Consider the following 21,619-nt stretch of genomic DNA (forward strand, 5'->3'; position numbering starts at 1 on the left):
TAGTGTGGAAAAAGGTCCCTGCCCTAAGCATTCTTCTTGTGCTCAGTAAATCTCCTGTATGTTTTAGTAGATTTTATTAAAATACTCCATCTCCTATCTTTGGACACAATATCTCAATATTCAATGTTTAGAATGCATAGTCTACAATTAATATTTAATCTGTATTTGATTATTTTTACCCCATCCTCCATGTTCAGAGCCAATTTAATGGCATTAAAGCCCCTTGCTTGGAAGGAAACTCATCTGAGTTTGAATCTTGGCCTTTTCCTTTTCAGGCTGTGCTCCTGTGAGCATGATATTCAACCTCTCAGTGCCACCACTTATGTCTTGCTAAGAGTTAATCCAATGGCAAGAACGGGAGTGGCTTCTTAGGACAGGTGCTCTGAGTCTATAGCTGTTGTTCCTTGAGGCGAGGGACTCTGCCTTTCCCATGTGGCCCCCTGGTGTTCTTATGTGGGTTCTCTCTTGAGCGAGGATTCTCTGGATTCTCAGTTTATATCTCAGGCACCGCAGCCATGAACATTTGTAATTGTGTCTGGTAATTTTGAATTTACTCTTTTTGCCTTGATTTGCTGATCTGTCTCCACAATGAACACAATCTCGAGGTGGATGTTTGCAGAGTCATCTAGACGTCCCCAAAAGGTGGCGCTGTAGGACACGCTGACATCATTGTTCTGCCTGTGGCTCTTGTGACTGTCTTTGAACAGTGCTCCTGGTTTCTTTAAAATATCATTTGCAGAGTTGAAGAACACACACACACACACACACACACACACACACACACACGACAGTGGAATCATTTAACAGGTGCCTTGGAACAGCTGAAGGTGACCTCCCCGTCCCTGTCCTTTTGCCATTAGGCATTTTCCATTCTCACAGGTGTCTGTTGGCATGAGCAGCTCTAATAGGGAGCTGCCTTCTGTGTGTGAGAGCACAGCTGATCTGAGTCTCAAACCAGCTCCACTGCTCACAGCTGTGGGCATGACTCAAGCCTGGGCTTCAGTCTCTTAACCTTGGTGAGCAGTGAATGTGTTGATATACGTGGAGCTCTGTCCTGGATCTTGGTGAGGCAGTGTTGTTCAGTGTGATCAACACCATCATCAGAATCATTACCACACTTAGTGCATTCTGGCTGTGCTCTGGATTGAAGACCCAGGCTTGGGTGTCCAAACACCTGAGTGCAACTGTACCTGCTCTGTCCACTCTGCAACTGCTCCACAAACACTTGGAAAAATCATAGCTCATATGAGAACTTTCTGCATGATTATGCCATTCACTTAATTGTTTAAAAATGGTTTTTATGACATCTATTCTGTATGTATCAATGTAATCAAAGTGTAGAGCTTTATATACGAAATATGTATTAAATATATATTAAATATTACTTAATATTTAAATATATTTCTTATCAACTTCCCTCAATTTTTTTAAACTTGAAGAAAAACGTTATGCAAAGAGTTACAACAATGGGAATCATTTGCTTGAGAATCTTTGTTTGCAGCTATTTCATATTATTCATATATGTATATATTAATATTATTAGTAATACAGAAGGATGAGGTTCCTTATGTATCATATCTTCATTATTTTAAATTCCGTTACTCCCCTCCATTTTCCACCCACTCATTCTGATCCTGTTGTAGTCAGGGTTTTGTTAAGGTAATACATTTACTACAGGACACATAATTTAGAAGATTATCTTATGCTAATTACCCTAAAAGTCAAACGCAAAGGAGTGCAAGAGATTAACCTCACACTAGGGGCCAAAAGGATTCAGCTGAGGGCCTGGATCCCAGCAATCCCACCCAAGTCCAACTAAAGGCTTAGAGTCCAAGGCAATGTTCTCCAGGAGTCCAGCCAGGGGCATCGAGCCCACAGCAATGTCACATTCTTGTCCATATTGAGGATCTGCACTGGGAAGGCCCAAAGGCCACTGGTGGAATCCAGAAAACCATCACCGGTGAGATGAAGGATTTGTGCCACCAAGCTGAGGGATCCACATTGGGGCCAGGAAGTGATGTTCATGAAGATCAGAGCTCCTCTGATGAAAACAGCAGCCATTCCCAGTGACAGTGAGGCCCCGAGCTTCTCCTCCGACAAGAACAACCTGGTTTGTATCAGGAAAACCATCCACAGCCAGCTTCTCCTAGAAAATCAACAAGGCAAGATCATCCCCTCCAGTTCTTTTTTTGGCTATTGAGATAATCCTTAGGTGGGTCTTCCACACCCAGACCACACTGATTCAGTTCAGCTGGGCATTACAAGTTGACCATTAGTCAATCCACTACAGATCCTTTTCCCAATCTCCCAGAATCTACCTTCTCATTCCTGATGTCTCTCCTTTATTTTTATTTATTTATTTATCTATTTTTCATATATGAGAAATTGTGATATGTAACTTTCTGAGTTGGCTTATTTTGTCTACGATCATGGTCTCAAATTTGATCCATTTTCCTGCACATGATATGATGTCATTTTTCTTTTTGATTAGATAATCATATATATTAATATATATGAATATTAATATACATTATATACTAATCATATTTATTGATCATATTTTCTTTATTTATCTGTTGATGGGCATCTAGTCCATTTCCACAGCTAAGCTACTGAGAATTGTGCCACTATAAACAGAGATATGCACATATATATGCTGTCTTAAATTCTTTCAGGAACAGACTAGGAGAGTTATAGCTGAGTCAACAGGTATTTTTAGTTTTAATTTTTTAGGAATCTTCACACTGACTTCCATAGTTATCACACTGGTTTACCTTACCCCCAACAGTGTAGGAGGATTCCCTTTTCCCCACATCCAAGCCAGAGCTCATCATTTTCTATATTCTTGATGATAACCATTTTGACGGGGGTAAGGTGAGCTATTCCATAGTACCTAAAGATGTGTTCCTATATTTATTGACCTTTTTGCTTCTTCTGATGGGAAGTCTCTATTCAGTCCGTTTGCCCATATATTGATTGGGTCATTTTTAAAGAACTTTTCAGTATTTTATGTATTCTAGATATTTGTCTTCTATTGGAAGAATACCCAGCAAATATTTTCTCCCATTCCATAGTTTTTTCTTCCACTCTTTTGGTTGTTCCTTTTGTAGTCCAGAAGCTTTTGAATTTATGTAATCCTATTGATTCTCAATATTTTCTGTCCTATTGGAGTTCACCTTTGAAAGTCTGAACCTGTGCCTATGGCTTCAAGTGTTTCCCCTGTTAACTTCCAGAATTTCAGTTTCTGGTTTCATATCTGGTCCTTAATCCACTTTGATTTGACTTTAGTATAGGATGAGAGATAAAGATTTAGCTTCAGTTTTCTGCATCTGGCTCTCAAGTTTTCCCAACACCATTTTTTAAAGAGGCTGTTTTGCTGCAGTGTGATTTTGGCTCTTTTGCCAAAATTCAGAAGGTGTAGATCCATGGGGTTGCTGTCTGTGCTCTCGTCCATTTGGTCTACAGTTTTCTTTGTGTCCTGGCACCATGTTGGGGATTTTTACTATTTCTTTGCGGTATAACTTGGAATGCAGTATTGTGAAGTCTCCAGCATTGCTCTTCTTGCTCTGCATTTCTTTAGCTATTCTGGGTATTTTTTTTCATATGAATTTTGGAATTTTTTCCTAGTTCTGTGAAGAATGTTCTTGTTATTTTAATAGAGACTGCATTGAATCCATGGATCACTTTTAGTAATTCAGCCATTTTAACAAGGAATTTCTATTTTCTAAAATCCCCTTCAACTTTTTTCAGAGTTCTGTAATTTTCTTACAGAAGTCTTTCTCTTCCTTGATTAGATTGGTTCCAATGCATATAACATTTGAAGCTATTGTGAATAGAATTGTTTTCTTGATTTCTTTCTCAGTGGTTTCATTATTGGTGTATAGAAATATGGGTTTTTGTTTATTGATGACATATTCTGAGCATTTGTTGAATTTGTTTGTTAGATCTAAATTTTTTGGGGGGTCTTCTAGGGTTAATTTGACTATTTAGTTTTGTATTCATATTCCTTTTGTTTCATTCTCTTGCGTGAGCCTGAGTGTTCTGCCTAAAATTTCAAGTCCTATATTGAACAGGAGTGGTAGAATGGACACCCTTGTCTCATAACTGATTTTAGAGGAAAGGTTTTCAATTCTTCCCCATTCTCTATGACGTCAGTGGTGCATTTGTCATCTATGGCTTTTACTAGTATGAAGAAGGATCATTTTATACACACTTTCATCAGGGTTTTTATCATGAAAGGATACTGGATTTTGTGGAAGTCATTTTCTGCATGAATTGAGATGATGATGTGGTTTTCACTCTAGATTCTATTTATGTGATATATCACATTTATCGATTTACCTATGTTGAACTATTCTTGCGTCCCTGCAATGAAACTAACCTGGCCATAGTGTATGACCATTTTAATGTGTTGTTGAATTCTGTTTGTAAGAATCATACATCTATTTTAAGAACTACTTTTATCAAGAATATTCATCTGTCATTTTCTTTTCTTCTTGAGTTCTTGTCCAGTTTTCATATCAGGGTACTGCTGGCTTCAGGAAATGAGTTTGGAAGCATTCCTTGCTTTTCTAGTACATAGCAAAGTTTGAGGAGTATTGGTATTAGTTATTCTCTAAAGGTTTGGCAAAATTCATCAGGAAATCCACTAGGTTTTGGGTTTTTCTTAGTTGGTGGTGTCTTAATTATTGCATCAATTCCATTGTTCATACAGATCTTCTTTGTTAAGCTTTAATATGTTCTATGTGTGCAGAAATTTATTCATTTCTTCTAGATACTCAAATTTATTGGAATATAAGTTTTCCAAATGGTTTCTAATAATTTTCTGGATTTTCAAAGGTAAATACTGTAATTTCACCACCTTCATATTGAATTTCATTAATTTGGGCCCTTTCTCTCTTTTGATGTTTGGCTAAGGCTTTATCAGTCTTTTTTTGTCTTTTTTAAAAACCAGCTCTTTGATTCACTGATCCTATGAAGTTCTGTTAGTCTCGACTTCATCAACTTTCACTTTTCTCTTTATCATTTCTTTCCTTCTATAGAGTTTAGGTTTGGTTTGTTCTTGTTTATCAGGTTCTTGAGCTGCATAATTTGGTTATTTGGTTATTTTCTTCGCATTCTTTTTTCTAATGTAGGCATTCATATCTATAAACTTTACCCTTAGAAATGCTTCCATTGTGCCCTACACCTTTTGTTACATTGTTTTCATTATTTTAATTTGATCCTAAGAATTTTTAAATATCTCCTCAGATTAAGAAGTAGAAAAAGAAAATAAATACTTGAAAAAATGTTCAACATCACTGATCATTCATGAAATGGAAATTAAAACAATGCTGAGATTCCACCTCACTCCAGAAAGAATTCCTGCTATCAAGAAATCAACTAATGGGCTAGGGATTTGGCTCAGTGGTTCTGCTGCCTGCCTCACAAGCACAAGGTCCCGAGTTCGATCCCAGTACCAAAAAAATAAAAAATAAAAAATAAAAAATAAAAAATAAAAAGAAATCAACTAATATCTAATGCTGATGGGGCTATTGGGGTACAGAAACCCTTCTCCACTGTTGGTATGAGTGTTGACTGGTGCAACCACTGTGGAAATCAATGTGGAGAATTTTCAAAAAATTAAAACTAGAGGTTTCATTTGTCCCAGCTATTCCTCTTCTTGCTATCTTCCTGAAAGAATTAAAACCATCATATCACAGTGATATATGCACACCCATGTTTATAGCGGCACACACTGTAAGAGCTAAATCTTGGAAACAGCCCAAATGCCTTTCAACTGTGATAAAGAAATGTGTTTTTTTTTAATACGATGGAATACTACTCTGTCGTAAAGAAGGGTGAGCTTCGCACATTTATAGCTAAATGGATGGACCTTGAGACCGTATACTTAAGTGAGATTAAATCAGACACACATGATTGAGTGTCGTGTTTTTTCTTTGATGTGAGAAACTCAAAATGGAAATAAAGACTAAAATTGGGGAGATTGGGTCAGCAGTGACCAAAAGTTGTGGGTTTCTTCCTATTCTGGGCAAGGAGGAGAGGTCATCCCTATGGCCTGGCCTGAATGAATGTTTCAGACTTTGCCTAATAGGAAAGACATCTTTGGAATGGTACTTCCTAAGCCATGGGCAAGAACCCACATAGACAACTAGATGGGAGCTGTGTTTGAGAACAGTGCCTTTGAAATATTGGTGGTCCCAGCATTTTGTTATCTACTCAAAGGCCTAAATTTTAGCTTTTTTATCATTCACTTAATCTGGCAGTCTGAACCTTTTCCCCAACTGAACTCTGACTTTCATGCTCTGAGAAAATATCCCGCAGGACTGGGCCCTCCTTAACGATCTATCTTCCTTCTAATCTGTCTAAATTTCTGCTTCTCTTATGTAAAATACAGTCAAAATTTATTGCACATAGTTTCTATTAAGTGTTAAAGAAAACATGAAACAAAGAGGGTATTACTCAATATTCACGGGTTTTTTTGTAGTCTCTGTGGTTTTGTTTGCTATTGATTTCTAGTTTTAGATAATTACCATCTGATAGGATGTGTGAGACTACTTCATTTCTTTTTCAGTTACTGAGACTTTAGGGCCAAAAATGTGGTCTTTTTTGGAGAAAGTTCCTTGTGCTGTTGAGAAGAATGTTTAGTCTGCTGTTGTTAGATGGAACACACTGTGCATGCCTGTGAAATCCATTTGATCAATAGTAAAATTCTGATGTTTCTTTGTTGATATTTTTTGTCTAGAAGTCCTGTCAATTTGTGAGAGTACCATGTTAAAGTCCTTCACAATGTTATTGGGCCTATCTGCCCTTTTATGTGTAATACTGTTTGCTTCCTAAAAATGACTGTGCCAATGGTCAGCATGCAAATATTTACAATTGTTCTCTCTTCTTCATGCATTGCTCTCTTTACCAATATTTAGTGGTCTTCCTTGTCTCTTCTGAAACATTTTAGTTTGAAATCTATTTTATCACCTCTAAATATAACTACTCAAGCTTGCTTTCACCCTCCAGCTGCTTGGAGTATCATTTTCTATCCTTTTGTGTTCAACATGTGAATGTGTTTGTATGTGAGGAATGTTTCTTGCAGGGAACAGAGTTGAGGCTTGATTATATCCAATCTGCCGATCTTTGTCTTTTAATTGGATTGTTAACACCAGTTACATTAATCACTATCATTGAAAGGCACATAGTAATTCTTTTCATTTTGTTTTCTTAGTGCTTAACTCATTTTTGTTTTTCATTCAGTTATCTGCCCAATGAGATTTATTCTATTGGTCTCATGGTTGGTCATCTGTGTTTAGGATTGAGCATTGCATGCAATTTTAGATTAATGAACATGAATTTCTTTAGTTTGTAGTTATCAAAGTAAATCTTTATTCCCTATTTGATTTTGACCAGTATATGGTAATTGGATTTGACAATTATTTTCATCTATGAAATACATCATACCACGCTCTCCTGGCCTTTAAACTTCCTGTTGAGAAATACACTGTTAGAATGTTTGGTTTGGTTTTAAAGGTGATTTGTCAGTCGTCTCTAACACTATTAAATATTTTTGTTCTGAATTTTTCACCTTTTAACTACAGTGTGTTGTGGAGAGATTCTTTTCTGGCCATGTCTAGGTAGAGTTGTAAATGTCTCCTTTACTTACGTATGCATTGCACTCCCCAGGTCTGGAAATTTTCTGCAATAATTTTAATGAAGAGATTTTCTATGCTATTAGCCTGTATTTTATCACTTACCTCTAGACCAATGAGCTTCTTAAAAAGTATTTATCAAGACCTCTTGAATACCTATTGACTATTTCTTAGTCTTCCTTAGAAACAATCTGAATTTTCTAGTATATCCACCTTGTCTTTAAGTCTTGATATTGTTTCTTGTGATTCAATTTGCTGACAACCAAGACTTTTAGTTGAGTTTTTTGCTGGACTTACTGATTCTTCATTTTCAGAATTTCTGCTTAGTTCATTTTTGAAAACCCTATCACTTTATTGAAGTGGTCTTTCTTTCGGGGGGAACATTCAAAATTCATTTTCCAACAGATGGACAGCATCAGCAGGTACAACTACAGGGGTCCTCCACAGATCAAACATTCACAAGGCATTCTGAGCTCAACATTGAGAAAGCCACTGGGGTGTTCTCATAACAGTATATGCTTCACAGTGTAAACAGGTAATATTTACTGTGTTCTATCACAATTCCAGAAGGAAAGGCACAACTTGGAAAAAACACTTTTTTGGATTCTAAAGTCAGGTGCAATAACTAAGCGACAGAACTTGGAGTAACAGTCTCGATCTGCATTGCAATCAGGGGCTTCAGCAGTGGGAAAGACTTCTCTACCAGCTGCCGGGTCCTTTTTCCTCCTTCCTCATTAAACTGCTAGAACAACGTTTCACCATTTGCTCAATATTATTACATGTACAAATGGGTTTTTTTTTTTTAAAAAAGGAATCAAAGACATCTTGAGCATCCAGCTGTTCCCACAGTATATCCACTCTTAGGTTTAAGAGGGAGCCTAGAATACTTCAGTGGTCATACAACAGGAAAATAGAGACTATGGCTACAAAAATAAAAAATAAATGAAGTAGATAAATTAAAGCTTTCACACCCAGGACTTGCCCATTCCAGCTTCATATCCTTCATCCGATACCCAAGCAGGGGAAAAAACATCTTTATTATTACTTGGCTTATGTTGCACCATTAAAAATCAAAAACAAACATGTGAACTTGTGATACAAAGTTTCAATCTTCCATGAGTTTCAAGAATGAAAACACAGTTCTTCAAAACAGCCGGCACCAGCGAACCCCAAGTGCCCTGAGAATCCCGGCTCAGATGCCCATGAAGTGGTCTTTCATCTCCTGCACTGTATCTCCTCTTGTGTATTTCATTCAGGTGCTTCTTTGTCTCTTCTTTGATCTCATTGATCGTCTTAACCATGAGTTTTTGAATTTCTTATCTGGAATTTTATCTCTTTCAGTACACGTGGGATTAACTTTTGAGGACTTTTAAATTTTTTGAGACATCTCTTTGATTTGTGTTGTCATTACAGTTGTGTTTCTGTGTTCAGGTTGCAGGCCATTTGGGAAGGACTTCTCTTCCAGTGTTTGCTGGGAGTCGTTTTGGAAAGTAGCCTTCCCTGTGTGATGTGCTCTGCTTTGGATGTATGTCCACCTGAGACTCTCTTCAGGTTTGTCCTACATGCTAGGTTCTAAAAAGCCACAGCAACTCACAAGAAATTTTGGAGAAGACAAAGCACAAATCAACTGCACTGAACCTACATTGACTGTGGACTGAGGAGCAGAACAACACAAAGTGGGAAGTCTTGGCACAGGAGGGAAATGCACAGGACAAGTGCTCCCTGTTTCTTGGGTGGTTGGTTTTCCAAGCAGAAAGCAATCTCACCTGGATGGCAGATCTCCAATATATAGAAAAGGCATGCGGAGCAGATCTCTTTCCTCCTTCTCTGTTAGTTTAGCCCAAAGCTGTCAAATAAAATTCTTCTCTCTTCCCTTCTCTCTTCAGCCTGCATCTGAATATAGCACATCTCAGTCTTCTATCATAATTCCCATAAAATGATAGTTCCACTCACTGCTTTTGTTAAATTAATATTCCCTTTTTATATTATTCAGAAGTGGTAAATATTGTTGACTGACTTGGTAGAAGCATTATACCTCGTCTTCTTAAAGGAAACACTTTTTTTCCTTCTTCCTGTACTGAGACGTCTATTTTCTCTGCTTTAATTTGCTTCTCTGTCATATGTATGCTTTGTACTAATAACTATCCTATTGAGACAGTGACTACTTCAGGGATTCTCTCAGTTCCTCTTCATTGTGCCCCCTGCCACCTCTGTCCTCCTGCTTGCCTCCCCTTGGGCTTGGCTGCAAGGTTCCTCCCTTGCTCCTTCACCATTGTCCCTTTACCTGTGGGTTCCTTGTCACCTGGATCCCATGCCTTCCTCATTCTCTATTGAAAGAGGGTCCACCCAGGAGAGCAATGGTCAAGCTGTAAGGATGGCATGGTGCACTGCATGGTCATGCTCCAGAAGAGAATCACTTCTCACTGAGACCAGCAGAGAACCCTGAAGCCTAGTGGGAAGCTCTAATTGCTCACTCCTGCTGCTTTGGCACTGAGGTTTAGAAGGAACAGAAAGCAAGATACTATAACACAGTTCCACCGGCATTTATTTAGAGAAGGGGAGCATTCATTCCCAGTTCTTGGGGTAGGACATGTTGGTGACCACTCCGAGCCAGGCCTGAGGCCTCCTCTAAGGTCCTCACTCCAGTGACTCCCTGGTTAAATACCGGGCCCTGTGCAGGCGTCATCAGATGCAGGAAGAGCCGAACCATGTTTATTCGCACTGAGGACAGAGCATAAAAAGCACAGAGGTGGCCGGCATCTCAGCAGTTCCCAGAAACGTCCCTCCGTGCAGAAAATTAGCTGCCAGGCCCAACATGTTACAAAGCACAGAGGAGGAGGAGAGACTGCCCTTAGCTTTACTAAATGAATGAAGCTACCACTTTATCCATTTTCGGCTGTTTTCAGTTGACCCCTCATTAACACAGCAAGCCATTGGTTTACTCTAAAACCTATAGCTTAAATGAACCTCGTGCGCATCTAAACAACTAAGAATAACCAGAACAACGCAGTGGCATTCAGACTTTACCCCCCAGAAGTCAGTTACAACTCTCCAGAGGCAAACTTTCCACCTGGAGCCTCCCAGTTTAACCCAGCAGCTGTGCAGTCCCTGGCGAGGTAGGTCAGAAATTTTCTTAAATAGGAAGGAAGGAGACAAGGATATCAGGATTTAAAAAATGTGCTTTTATGACAGACTGCAGCTACTCACGCCTTTTGTCCTTCCAGGAAGCACACTCAAAAATCTCTTCCAAGGTCTTAAAGGTACGGAGGCCGGTCCCGTGAACTGCGGCCCTCCCTCCGGGAAGAGCGTTGCTGGCGGGCGGCGGATATGAGCTGAGGCGCGGACGGACTCGGGGTCGTCGGGCCGCGAACGCATCCACCGCGCCGCTCCAGGCCTCCCCGCTGCGTGGGCGCTGAAAGCTCGCAGGAGAGAGCAGAGCTGGCCAGTCGCGGAAGATCCTGGCAAACGTGGGCCGAGGGCGCCACCTAGTGCTAGGAGTCTGCATTGCCCCCCCCAAGTAGAGCAAAGCCAACCGCGGGTCTGAGCAGGGCTTTTCCAGAGGGGAACGTTGATGCGCGGGCTGGAAGTGGAAACGGACAGGTGGTGTATATGGAACTTCAGAGCGCCTGTGCAGCGGAGGATGAAATGGACGGTACAGACACAACGCACAGAGAGGGAGACTAGATTTGTAAACCGCTTACTGCTCAGTGTATTAATATATAGACTATGCAAGGAACTAAAATATCCCAACAAAATAAAATAAACCAGTTAAAATGAGTCAATCATCTGAATAGATAAGTTTTAAAATGAAATGTACAAATGGCCAACTTCTATGAAAAACGCTTATTAACGTTACCAAACAAGGAAATGAAAATCAAAGCCAAAATGAGACACAAACTCACTTTGATTACCATAGTCTGACCAGAAAGACACGTGACAGATGCTGGTGAGGATGCGGAGAAAAGAGGAACCCTAAAGAGCGCTGGTGAGAATGTAAATCTGGACAAGCGCTGTGCAGATCAGTGCAGGGCTTGCTCAAGAAAACGAAAATAGAATTGCCATGTGAGCCAGCAATTCCGTACTGGACACTTACTCGAAGGCAATTCAGTGGGTGTACGAGGAGACCCCTGCCCCGTGTCTACCGAGCACCAATCACAATGGCCAAAATAGGGAGTCACCCAGCCCTCCATTAGGGGCTCACTGGTAAAGGAAAGGAGGCACACATATGCAATCCAGCAGAATTCAGCTGTGAGAAAGGGACAAAACCCTACCATTTGTGTCAACATGGATGGAGCTAGAAATCAAAATTTTAGGTGCGATAGACAGACATAGAAAATCAAAACCACAGGACCCCGCCCATGTGTGAACTCTGAAAAACAGCCAAGCTCAAGGAATGAGTGGGCAGAACAGAGGTCAGGAATTGATCGGAATTGCACTGAATCTGTAGATCACTTTGAGTCCTGTGGGTGTTTTAACAATAGTAGCTCTTTCCTTGAAAATGGGATACCTTTGCATTTGTTTATATCTTTTAAAATGTATTACTATTACTTTTGAATGACAAATTATAATTCTATACATACAAAGGGTAGATTGTTGACTAAGTGGTAAAATGTTCTGATAGAAATAATAAATTTGAGATCTTATTATATAAGAGGGCGACTAGATCAGTACTAAGGCACTATACAGTTAAAAATAAATGAATAAATTTTAAGTGTCTCATCCTAAAAAGTGTGAGATAAGTGGCATGAGAAATATATTAAGTTGGTCTGACTCATACCACATTATAAACACCCATCGAAACATCATGTTATTTATATCTTCTTTAGTTTTTTGTGGAACTTTTGTATTTTAATAATTTAAGTTGAATATATTTGGGCACTGCAGCTATTTGACATAAAAAGCAATTGTATCAAAATATGCATCAGAAAAGTAGTCTCATATATAACTAGGAAATATTCCTCTGCCTCATTTTTTAAACATTATAAACCCTCAACAAATTAGCTCCTACGTTATAATTTAGACTTGTTTAGAAATAATGCTTTAAAGCATGCTTTGAGGTCCACATTGTTCACAATTTATAAAGGGTTTGCACAGATACAATGAACATGTGCAGGTTAGAGGCTCTAAGGCAGCTATTGCATTCAAGGGCACTGACTGGCACTTTCCTGTGAGCCGTACTTCACCGCGGTGGCTGCCACCAGCTCTATGTCATTTGTGTCCTCGGTGACGTCCTCTTCTGTTGAGTGGGTTCCTTTGGAAATGTAGATTTCTAACTTTTATTGAAAGACAAACATGGCTGGAATTTTACTCTTAAGCACAGCCCAGTAAAAATCTCCAAAGATGACTGGCGTGGTGGCCCACACATGTAATCCCAGCACTCAGGAGGCTGAGGCAGGAGGATTGCCAAGAGTCCAAGGCTAGCCTGGGCTGCATAGTGAGTTCAAGGCCAGCCTGAACTACACAGTGAGAATCTGTCTCAAAAACCAAAAAACAAAACAAAACAAAACAAACCAACAAAGCTGAAAGAGAGACAGAAAGAGAGAGAGAATCTCCAGTCTCCAAGGACCAATGAGATCCCATTGGCTTGAACCTGATAGTCACCAGAGTCATTCCGTTTATCTGTTGAACCTAATGCAACTCCCCATCAGCATTTCCAGTTCTTCTAACACATTGGGCTTTGCTGCATCCTGGATAACTGGAATCCAGGATCCTAGGCTGCCAGGAAGCTCCTCACTCAGAGAGACCTGAGAGCCACAGGAGCTCAGCGTCCAGGACAGCAGCCTGGACACCAGCTCCATCATTATGGTCCCACATTCCTGACAACTGTCCCTCCTCGGCCACCATCCTTCAGCAGCTGGCCTCAAAATGGGTCAACTTCCTGGTCTTCATATGGCCGCAGGGTTAGGTTGAGGGGAGCAGAGAATGGCAGGACCTGGTGGGCAGCCCACTTCTTTGGTTTAATTAATTTCAGTAGTTTTAATGCACAGAACTTCCACCTACTTGGTTATTTCTAAGTATTTTACTATTTCTGATGCTAATAAGTGGAATTATTTATGTTTGGAAAGCTCATTGTTGCTATGTGGAAAGGCAACTGATTTTTATATATTGCTTTTATAAGCTGCAACTTACTGAATTCTGGACTAGAGCTAATTGTTTTATTGCTAAAGTCCTTGGCATTTTCAGGATATGAAATGATATGATCTGCTAGATGGTTTTACTATGTCTTTTACAATGTAGATGCATTTAATTTCTGTTTTGTGACAAATTGTTTAGCCTAAGGTTCCAGAACTATTTGACATAAGTGACAAAATGAATATCCTTTTTCTGTTCCTGAACTTGGTGGGACATTTTTAACATTTTAGGATTTGATATGATGTCACTTGTATCCTTGACATATATGATCTTAATTTTAGTAAAGTTCATTCCTTCTATACATAATTTGTGGAGAGTTAATAACATGAAATGATGTTAAATTGTCCCAGAATGTTTTTTCTGAATCTATTGATTTTGTTGTATGATTTTTATGCTTTATCCTTTTTTAGTAGTGTATTACACTTATTGAATTGTGCATGTCAATACATCCTTGCATCTTAGGTATAATCTCCCTTTCAGACAAGTGCAAAATCCTTTAGTGTTCTGTCAAATTTTATTTTATAGAACTTTATGAGGATTTTAAAATCTTTCCTTCAAGAATATTTGTCTTTAATTTTCTCCTCACATTACATCATGGCTCCACAAGATTCTGTGCTATTTCTTCATTTCAGAACACACTCTACAAAAAAATATAGTTATGCTCTGGGCATTTTCTAGGCTCACGACAAAAGGAAAACATTGAGATGTGAAACACATAATGGCTCTTAAAGTTAGTACATGGGCATTCAAATGATGTTAATTCTTTCCATATATATTAGTCAAAGATTTATGACCAATTCTAATAATAATGGAGTATAAAGGATATAATTCTCCCATAGTCTGAGTTCCATAGTGATGAGTATCAAAAATTTGAACCCTAATACTTACCACACCCTGTAAGTAGAACAGAAGACTGTCTTAGCAGTCCAAAGCTTCTGTATGGAATGTGAGAAATATCTGTAGCAAAATTATGAACAAAAAGTTGCCCTTGCCACCTGTGTATATGTAGGCATGTGTTTGGTGTTTGTGTGTGTATAGGTGTACGTGTGTTTCTACAACAAACAGCAAGGGAATTATTTGTTGTTTTGAAACTAAGCCATCCTATGATATTGATTTGATTTTTTAAAATAGCCATGTTACCTAATGTTTGAGATATATATCAATGGACTCACACTGATTAAAATTTATTTAGCCACTTTTCCATGGGGATGGATACCTTTTAATTTAGAGGAGGCTACATTATCATCAAATTTCTCTGCTGTCTACCTGCATCTCTTAAAAACATTCTCTCAAATAACTTCTCTTTATGGTTTTGTCTTTCAAAACATACAGGAAAAGATTGATTTTCTGTGTAAGAATTCCACTAAGAGGAAGAAGAATTTCCCAGGATGCTGGTAATAACTCTCTGGAGACTTTGGGAACATGAAATATCTGGCCATAAGAGGTATCAAAACCCCCCCACAGATAACAGGTGCAAAAATCACATCCCAAAAGCCGTAGGATCATGTTGGGAATGGACAATCTTCATATTGTTTTTTAAATGCTGTGACAGAGGTATTGAGCCTGTGTTGGAGATGCAATAGAGGAAGTGTTATCATATTCACCAAGAAGGTTTAGATGACACTTTTGGTATTGCAGAAGGAATGCAAAGAAGCAGAGCCTAAACAACCATGCTCATTGGGTTCTGTATTTCAAAGCATGGTGACAGTTAATAGAGATTATACCAAGGAATGACTGGGACTGTGGAACACATACAGCATCCCCCTGAATAAAACATGTTATGATCAAGACTAAATGAACTGTAAAAACAGAGCTTCACAAACAGTGTGCCAAGTCTGAGCTACAACAGAGAGAAACAGCATCATTGATGTCACACGAACCTCATATATTGAAAGTACTGCCACAAGAATCTTGAAGAGATTTCTAATGTGTGTTCACTTGAAAATTCATCTAGCTCAATATTTACTTTTTGTACACATAATATTTGCATACTTTACCATAAATATTGATTTTGTGTAATTATCTTATGATATTGTTATCCAGAGATCTTGCTACTTTCATATCTGATGTGGCCAGCAAAATTATAATCAGCAGTATTTACCTGTGTTGCTGATGAATGTTTGGTCTTCTTACAGACAAGTAACATTATGTGTATCTCAGGGTACACATATGTGAGTTTACCTTCAGGACTAAAGTATGGAAGTGCTTGATGAAAACATTTGCATACTGGATGTTTAACTGATTTTTTAATGTTCCTGTTAACAAAGTACAAGGATGCCACTTTCTGCACACAGAATGCATTGCTGAATAGCAACAACTAACCTGAAACTTACTAGTATTTTTAAAAATATAATAGTTGATTTTAAAGACTTTCTATGCTTGTTTTTCAAGAATTGCAAATCTTTAATTGCATGAGTGACTTCTATTTTTCTTTGTACTTTAAACACTCTTTATCAATCTTAAAACACATGTTCTCTTTTTCTGATGATGTCCTGCATGAACTCGTGTCCACCTGCCCCTCCCTGTCTACAGTGATCAGCAGAACACATTGATTTATGCCCTGGCTCTTGGTGACTGACCACGGGCTGCTGTAACTGGAGGGAATCAGCAGTGGATTGTGTGCCTTGCTGTAAGTGTGCGTGTAAGAGTGCTACCCCAGGGAGCCCATGAACCTGCGTGAGTACCACTTAGCTCTATTCTCTCTTTCTGTGTGAGCATTTTCCACTTTTTCTGATCTTAAAACTCCTCAAATGGCTTCTCTTTCCTCAATACACACAGATGATGAACTGGCTACTATTTCAATGAAGATATTGAAATACCCAGAAGAAAATATCTGTCTGTACTATTTCTACTGAGTGACCACTAAATTCCCACCTATCTTCCTGATTAACTCCTGTCCGTGTGAAGGATCTTACAGGGCTGCAAGAAAAAGCCAAACCTTACCTTTACTTTACACCGCAGATTTCTCTCACAGTCCGCATTATCAGGGATTTTTTCACACCTCTTCTGTCTCTATTTTGCATCAATATTTTTCTCTCTTTTTCTTGGACTATTTCCCCAGAATAAGAGCACAAAGCTTTTCCTTAGGCTTAAAAAAACCATCTTTTTTAATTGAAGAAAAGTAAACTGGCCTCGGTACCCCTGCGAACACGGCCCTGTGACTTGCTGGCAGCGTGCACGTCTCGGCCTGCGGCCTGCGCGCAGCCTCAGGTGCCCTCTTCACCCGGCCTGATTGGGCCCTGGTGGCTGCAGGCGGGCGGCACGAGGCCCCTGTGCACCAGGACAGCTGTGCTCGAAGCGAGTAAATTCACAGAGAAGCACGACTGGTTAACAACAGGAATTGGCATCGAAACAGTAGGAATCAGCAACTTTGCACAGGAAGCTTTGGGAGACGTTGTTTGTTGTTGTCCGCCTGAAGTGGGGACACAATTGAAAAAGCGAGATGAGTTTGGTGCTTGGGAAAGCGTGAAAGCTGCCAGTGAACTCTGTTCTCCTCGGCCAGGAGAAGTAGCCGAAGTTAATGAAGCACTTGCAGAACGTCCGGGGCTTGTGGACGGATCTTCTTACGAGGATGGCTGGCTGACCAACCAAGATGGCCAAGTGACCCTTCAGAACTAGATGAGCTCATGAGCGAAGAAGCGTATGAGAAATACGTGAAATCGACTGAGGAGTGACGTGGCACCCAAAATAAACTAGTGTGAAGTGACTTCTTCCAGCAGTGTCTGCAATTAGTGGGAGACCGGAGATAGCAACTTTCAGCAGTGCCTTAATGATGGAAAAGAAAGAAACCACTCTCATCGCTGCTCCGGGATGGAAATACCCCTTAACTCCTTAGTGGTTGCAGATAAACACAGTGTGCATCTTTTTTATATAAATGTCATGATTTTTAGACTAGGCTGCAGCTTCTGATATTCAGAATTCATGAAATTATCCTTGAGAAAAACTAGTTACAAAAGTTAGTGTAATTCACGGGTAACACTGTTGTCATAAGCCTTATGAAATGCTGTAACGTGATTACATTTCTCCCTGGATTTGGGTCAAAATACTCGGAGTGTGAAACTTGGACAGTGTCGGATGAAGACTGACACTTTCTTAGTTTCTCAAAAGACTGCATTGGCTGGGGCTGTTTTTATACAGTGAGGCAACAGCTTTGCAGCACAATAAGAAACAAATAAAATATTCAACTACTTTTAAAAAAGAAAAGTAAAGTAAACTGTCATATTGAATGGTGTTTATTTGTCCTTTATAATGTGTTCTGAAGTGTAGAATGGCTAAATCTAGCCAATTAAACAGTGTATTGTTTCACAGAGCTGTTGTTTTATGATAAAAAACATAACATCCACTCTCTCTACATTTTCCAAGAATAAAATATATCATCAGTACCTATAGTCACCATGCTATGGTGGTTAATCACTTAACCACGTAGCTTCCATCGAACTGTATCTGTGTATCCTTTGATAAATATGTCCCCCCAAACCATTCTGATGTACCCCATTGTGATAACTATAATTCTAATTGCTACTTCTATGAGAGCAACTATTTTAGATTCCACGTTAGTGAAATATAGGTATTTGTCATTCTGAGGCTGACTTATTTCACTTAACCTAATATCCTCCAGGTTTACCCACGTTGTTGAAAACAACAGAATTCCATGATTTTGTGGCTGACTGGTATTCAGTGGTGTGTATGTGTGTATCTATATAGACCTATATAGCTATGTCTGCAGCTCACATTCTCTTTAGCCATATATCCACTGATGAAAAACCAGGCTGACTGGATATACTGGTTGTATTATTGTAAATAGCACTAAAATCTACAACGGACAGCAGATATCTTGTTAATCGACTGACTTCTGTAACTTTGTATGTATACCCAGCCTTGAGATTGTTGGGTCACATAGTGGTTCTATTTTTAATTTTTTGAAGACCCTCCATTCTGTTTTTGTAATCTCTGTATGAATTGACATTCCACAGCAACAGCAGATGAGGATTGTCTTTTCTGGGGATCCTTGCCACTCTTTTTATCTTTGTCTTTTTCATGACACCAATTCTAATGGGAGTGAAGTGATATTACCTTGTGGTTTGCATTTGCATTTCCCTCATGATTTCCAATCCTGAGCATTTCATTATGTATTTGTTGGTCACATATACTCTTCCTTTGAGAAATATCTCTTTAAATGTTTTGTATATTTTTAACTAGCTTGTTTTCTTATTACAGATATGAGTTCTTTATATATTTTGAATAATAAATTATTAAATGTATAATTGGCAAGTGTTTCCTCTTATTATTTAGAATGCCTTTTCAATCTGTTGGTTGGTTTCATTGTGGTGCAAAACTATTCACTCTGACATAATCCTATTTGTCTTTTTTCTTTGCTTGCCTGTGTTTTTGAGGTTCTTTCTGAAAAATAATTGCACAGACTGATGGCAGGAAGATTTTACCCTGTGTCATCTTATATTAGTTTCATAGCCTTTATTCTTGCATTGAGGCCTTGGATGACTTTTGTGTATTGTGAGGAATGTGTGATGACTTCACTCTTGTACATGTGGATATCCTGTTATCCAAACAATATATTAAAGAGATATGTCTTGGCACATTTCTGGAAAATCAATTAGCTGTAGATTCATGAATATATTTTGTCCCTTCTATTCTTTTATTATGGTATATGAGTCTGTTTTTGTGACAATACCATCATGTTTTTGTTAGCATGGCTTTATAATATATTTTGAAATCAAGTAGTGTAGTGGTTCAAGTTTTAAATTTTTTGCTTGATTGCTTTGGCTACTCAGAGTATTTGGAGGCGAATTTTAGGGTTATATAAAAATCAGAGGGTTACTTTTTCTTCTTCTATGAAGAATTTCATTAGTATTTTTGTGGAAATTACGGTGAATCTCTAGATTGCTCTGGGTAGTATGGACATTTTAACTATGTTAGTTCTCCCAGTCCAGGAAAATGGCATCTTCTCATACATTTATTTAGTTTCTTTCATCAATGTTGTGTAATTTTCAGGGTAAACATCATTTACCTCATTTTCTCAAAATGTCACAGAGATACCTTTATTCCCATGTTTATTGCAGAACCATTCAAAATGGCCGAGAGATGGAATCAACCTTTAAGAGATAGATAGGAGGAGTGGGAAGATCTCCCTTTGTTTTTTATTTTTGTCTTATTTTATAGATGCAAGGTCCAGAGGGTTTAGGAGGCCCCACCCCATGACTTTGCGGGTCACAGGCACATGGCCCTTCTCCTGGGCTGGCTCCACTCACAACCTGCAGCTTTCCTCAGCAGACGCTCCATGTTTCTGGCATCTCTCTCTTCCTGGGGATGCCACCTCACCTTTGGCTTCATCCCCACAGCTTCACACACTGCTGTCTCAGGGGCTCCTTACCTGGCCTTCCAGGCCTTCCTTTGAAATCAGAATGGGAGATGTGCTGACCACAAAACTCTGGTGTTCTGTATGCCAGTAAAATGAACCTCATGTGGATGATACCAGGGTCTTCTACCAGGGCAGGCAGCAGCCACATCACACTGGGCCATGGCTGCAGCAGCCTCTGTGTGCCGGAATGGCTGCCAGAGAGGAAATGAGTCCTGAGGAACCAATGCTATGGACAGTGCTTCCCAAGCAGGGGTCCCAGGGATCCTCTCAAATAGCTGACAATTTTGCAACCTTGAGACTGTGATGGGTGGGTTCCTGCTGCTTTCTGAGATCATCTCCAAGCATCTTGTTGCCCTTACACAAAATACTTGATTTCTTTTAAATGGTGCTGATATCTTCACAAACCATACCTTCTTCATCCCAAATTTATACAACATTCCTTTTGGTTGATAGTTTAAGTTTTTTGTAGGGGGTAACAAGTGACCTCATTATTCCATCCTCTTGCTAATGTTGCTTCTGTATTGGGGCAGTAAATGAGCTATGGGAGTGTGCAATGTGTGAGGTGGTTAGAGCATGTCACATGAAAATACTGAATTATTTACCTAAGGGGCCCGAGCATCAGTGGGTTATGGCATATGTAAGAGGTTCTGGAACTAATGTCCCACCAATATGAAGATTTAACTATGACTATGTTCAAAATTTTTCTAAATAAAAACAATAGTAAAATGGAAATTATATAAATACAGTAATAATCTACACCAAATCATATTATCTTTCACCTTCAGAAAATCAAAGACAGAGAGAAGTACTGGGAGAAGTCAAATAGAAGCTTCTTTACCAATATAGAAGCTAGGACAAGAAAGATACCATACTTCTTCTCAAAAATCAAGTAAGTAAAGCATGGAGTGGAATTGTTAAAGCCTTGAAAGAAGAAACAAACATCAAGTTAGAATTCATTATCCAGCAAAATTCAAATTGAGAGACAACTAAAGAATTTCTCAAATGAACAGTGATGAAGGATTCTGTTGCCAGTAGACTTGCATCTTTTTAAATGATAAATTATATTCTTTGGCAAAAAGGAAAATGACATATATCCAAGATACAGAATTACATAAAAAATTCCCAAAAGAATAAATGAATACAAAATATATTTTAATTTTAAATTTTCACATAATCTACTAAGTAATAGCATCAAAGTATTGAGTGAGTCTAGCTCACAGACAAGTGAAATGAATGTCAGAAAATTCATACAGGGATGGAGAGAGGGAGGAAGGAGTTGGAGATACAACCTGAACTATAGATGAAGCTATATACCATCATTTTGATGTGGACTTACATGAATTGCAAGCATACATTGCAAAGTGTAGAGCAAACACTGATATTCAGGAGTCCATTGCCATCCCTTAGACTCTGTGAATCATCCCTAAGTGTGCCTTTGGTGCACCACATGATTCGGGTCCTAAGTATTTGC

The 21,619-nt window shown here is 38.9% G+C and overlaps 1 protein-coding gene and 1 pseudogene across 2 annotated transcripts; one reads left to right on the forward strand and one right to left on the reverse strand.

The window, feature by feature from the left end:
• Positions 1-1,499: 1,499 nt before the first annotated feature.
• Positions 1,500-11,218, reverse strand: LOC147826511 (uncharacterized). 2 transcript variants are annotated; one of them, XR_015439039.1, is made up of 2 exons: positions 10,848-11,218; positions 1,500-2,146 (listed from the first exon to the last, which is right to left on the reverse strand). XR_015439039.1 is itself a non-coding variant. In XM_087181011.1 (2 exons), the coding sequence occupies exons 1-2, from the start codon at positions 11,143-11,145 to the stop codon at positions 10,189-10,191; spliced, it is 471 nt and encodes a 156-aa protein (XP_087037137.1). In that variant the 5' UTR covers positions 11,146-11,218; the 3' UTR covers positions 10,174-10,188. The 2 variants fall into 2 exon arrangements, 1 of the variants encoding a protein (XP_087037137.1); XM_087181011.1 differs by lacking the exon at positions 1,500-2,146 and adding an exon at positions 10,174-10,361.
• A 5,712-nt stretch (positions 11,219-16,930) lies between these two features.
• Positions 16,931-17,822, forward strand: LOC101719204 (glycine cleavage system H protein, mitochondrial pseudogene; annotated as a pseudogene).
• The last annotated feature ends 3,797 nt before the right edge of the window (positions 17,823-21,619 follow it).

This window comes from Heterocephalus glaber, unplaced genomic scaffold (assembly GCF_053883595.1).
Source record: "Heterocephalus glaber isolate CG9 unplaced genomic scaffold, H.glaber_assembly_v1.0 deba00001466, whole genome shotgun sequence".
Classification (NCBI taxonomy): domain Eukaryota; kingdom Metazoa; phylum Chordata; class Mammalia; order Rodentia; family Bathyergidae; genus Heterocephalus; species Heterocephalus glaber.

Bases quoted from the DNA above. Each gene is read 5' to 3' on its own strand.
- LOC147826511 (XM_087181011.1), bottom strand. From the start codon at position 11,145: ATGCAGACTCCTAGCACTAGGTGGCGCCCTCGGCCCACGTTTGCCAGG. The intron at 10,362-10,847 runs GTGAGTAGCTGC...CTCTGTCCTCAG, and splicing joins TTCCTGGAAGGACAAAAGGC to TGCGAATAAACATGGTTCGG.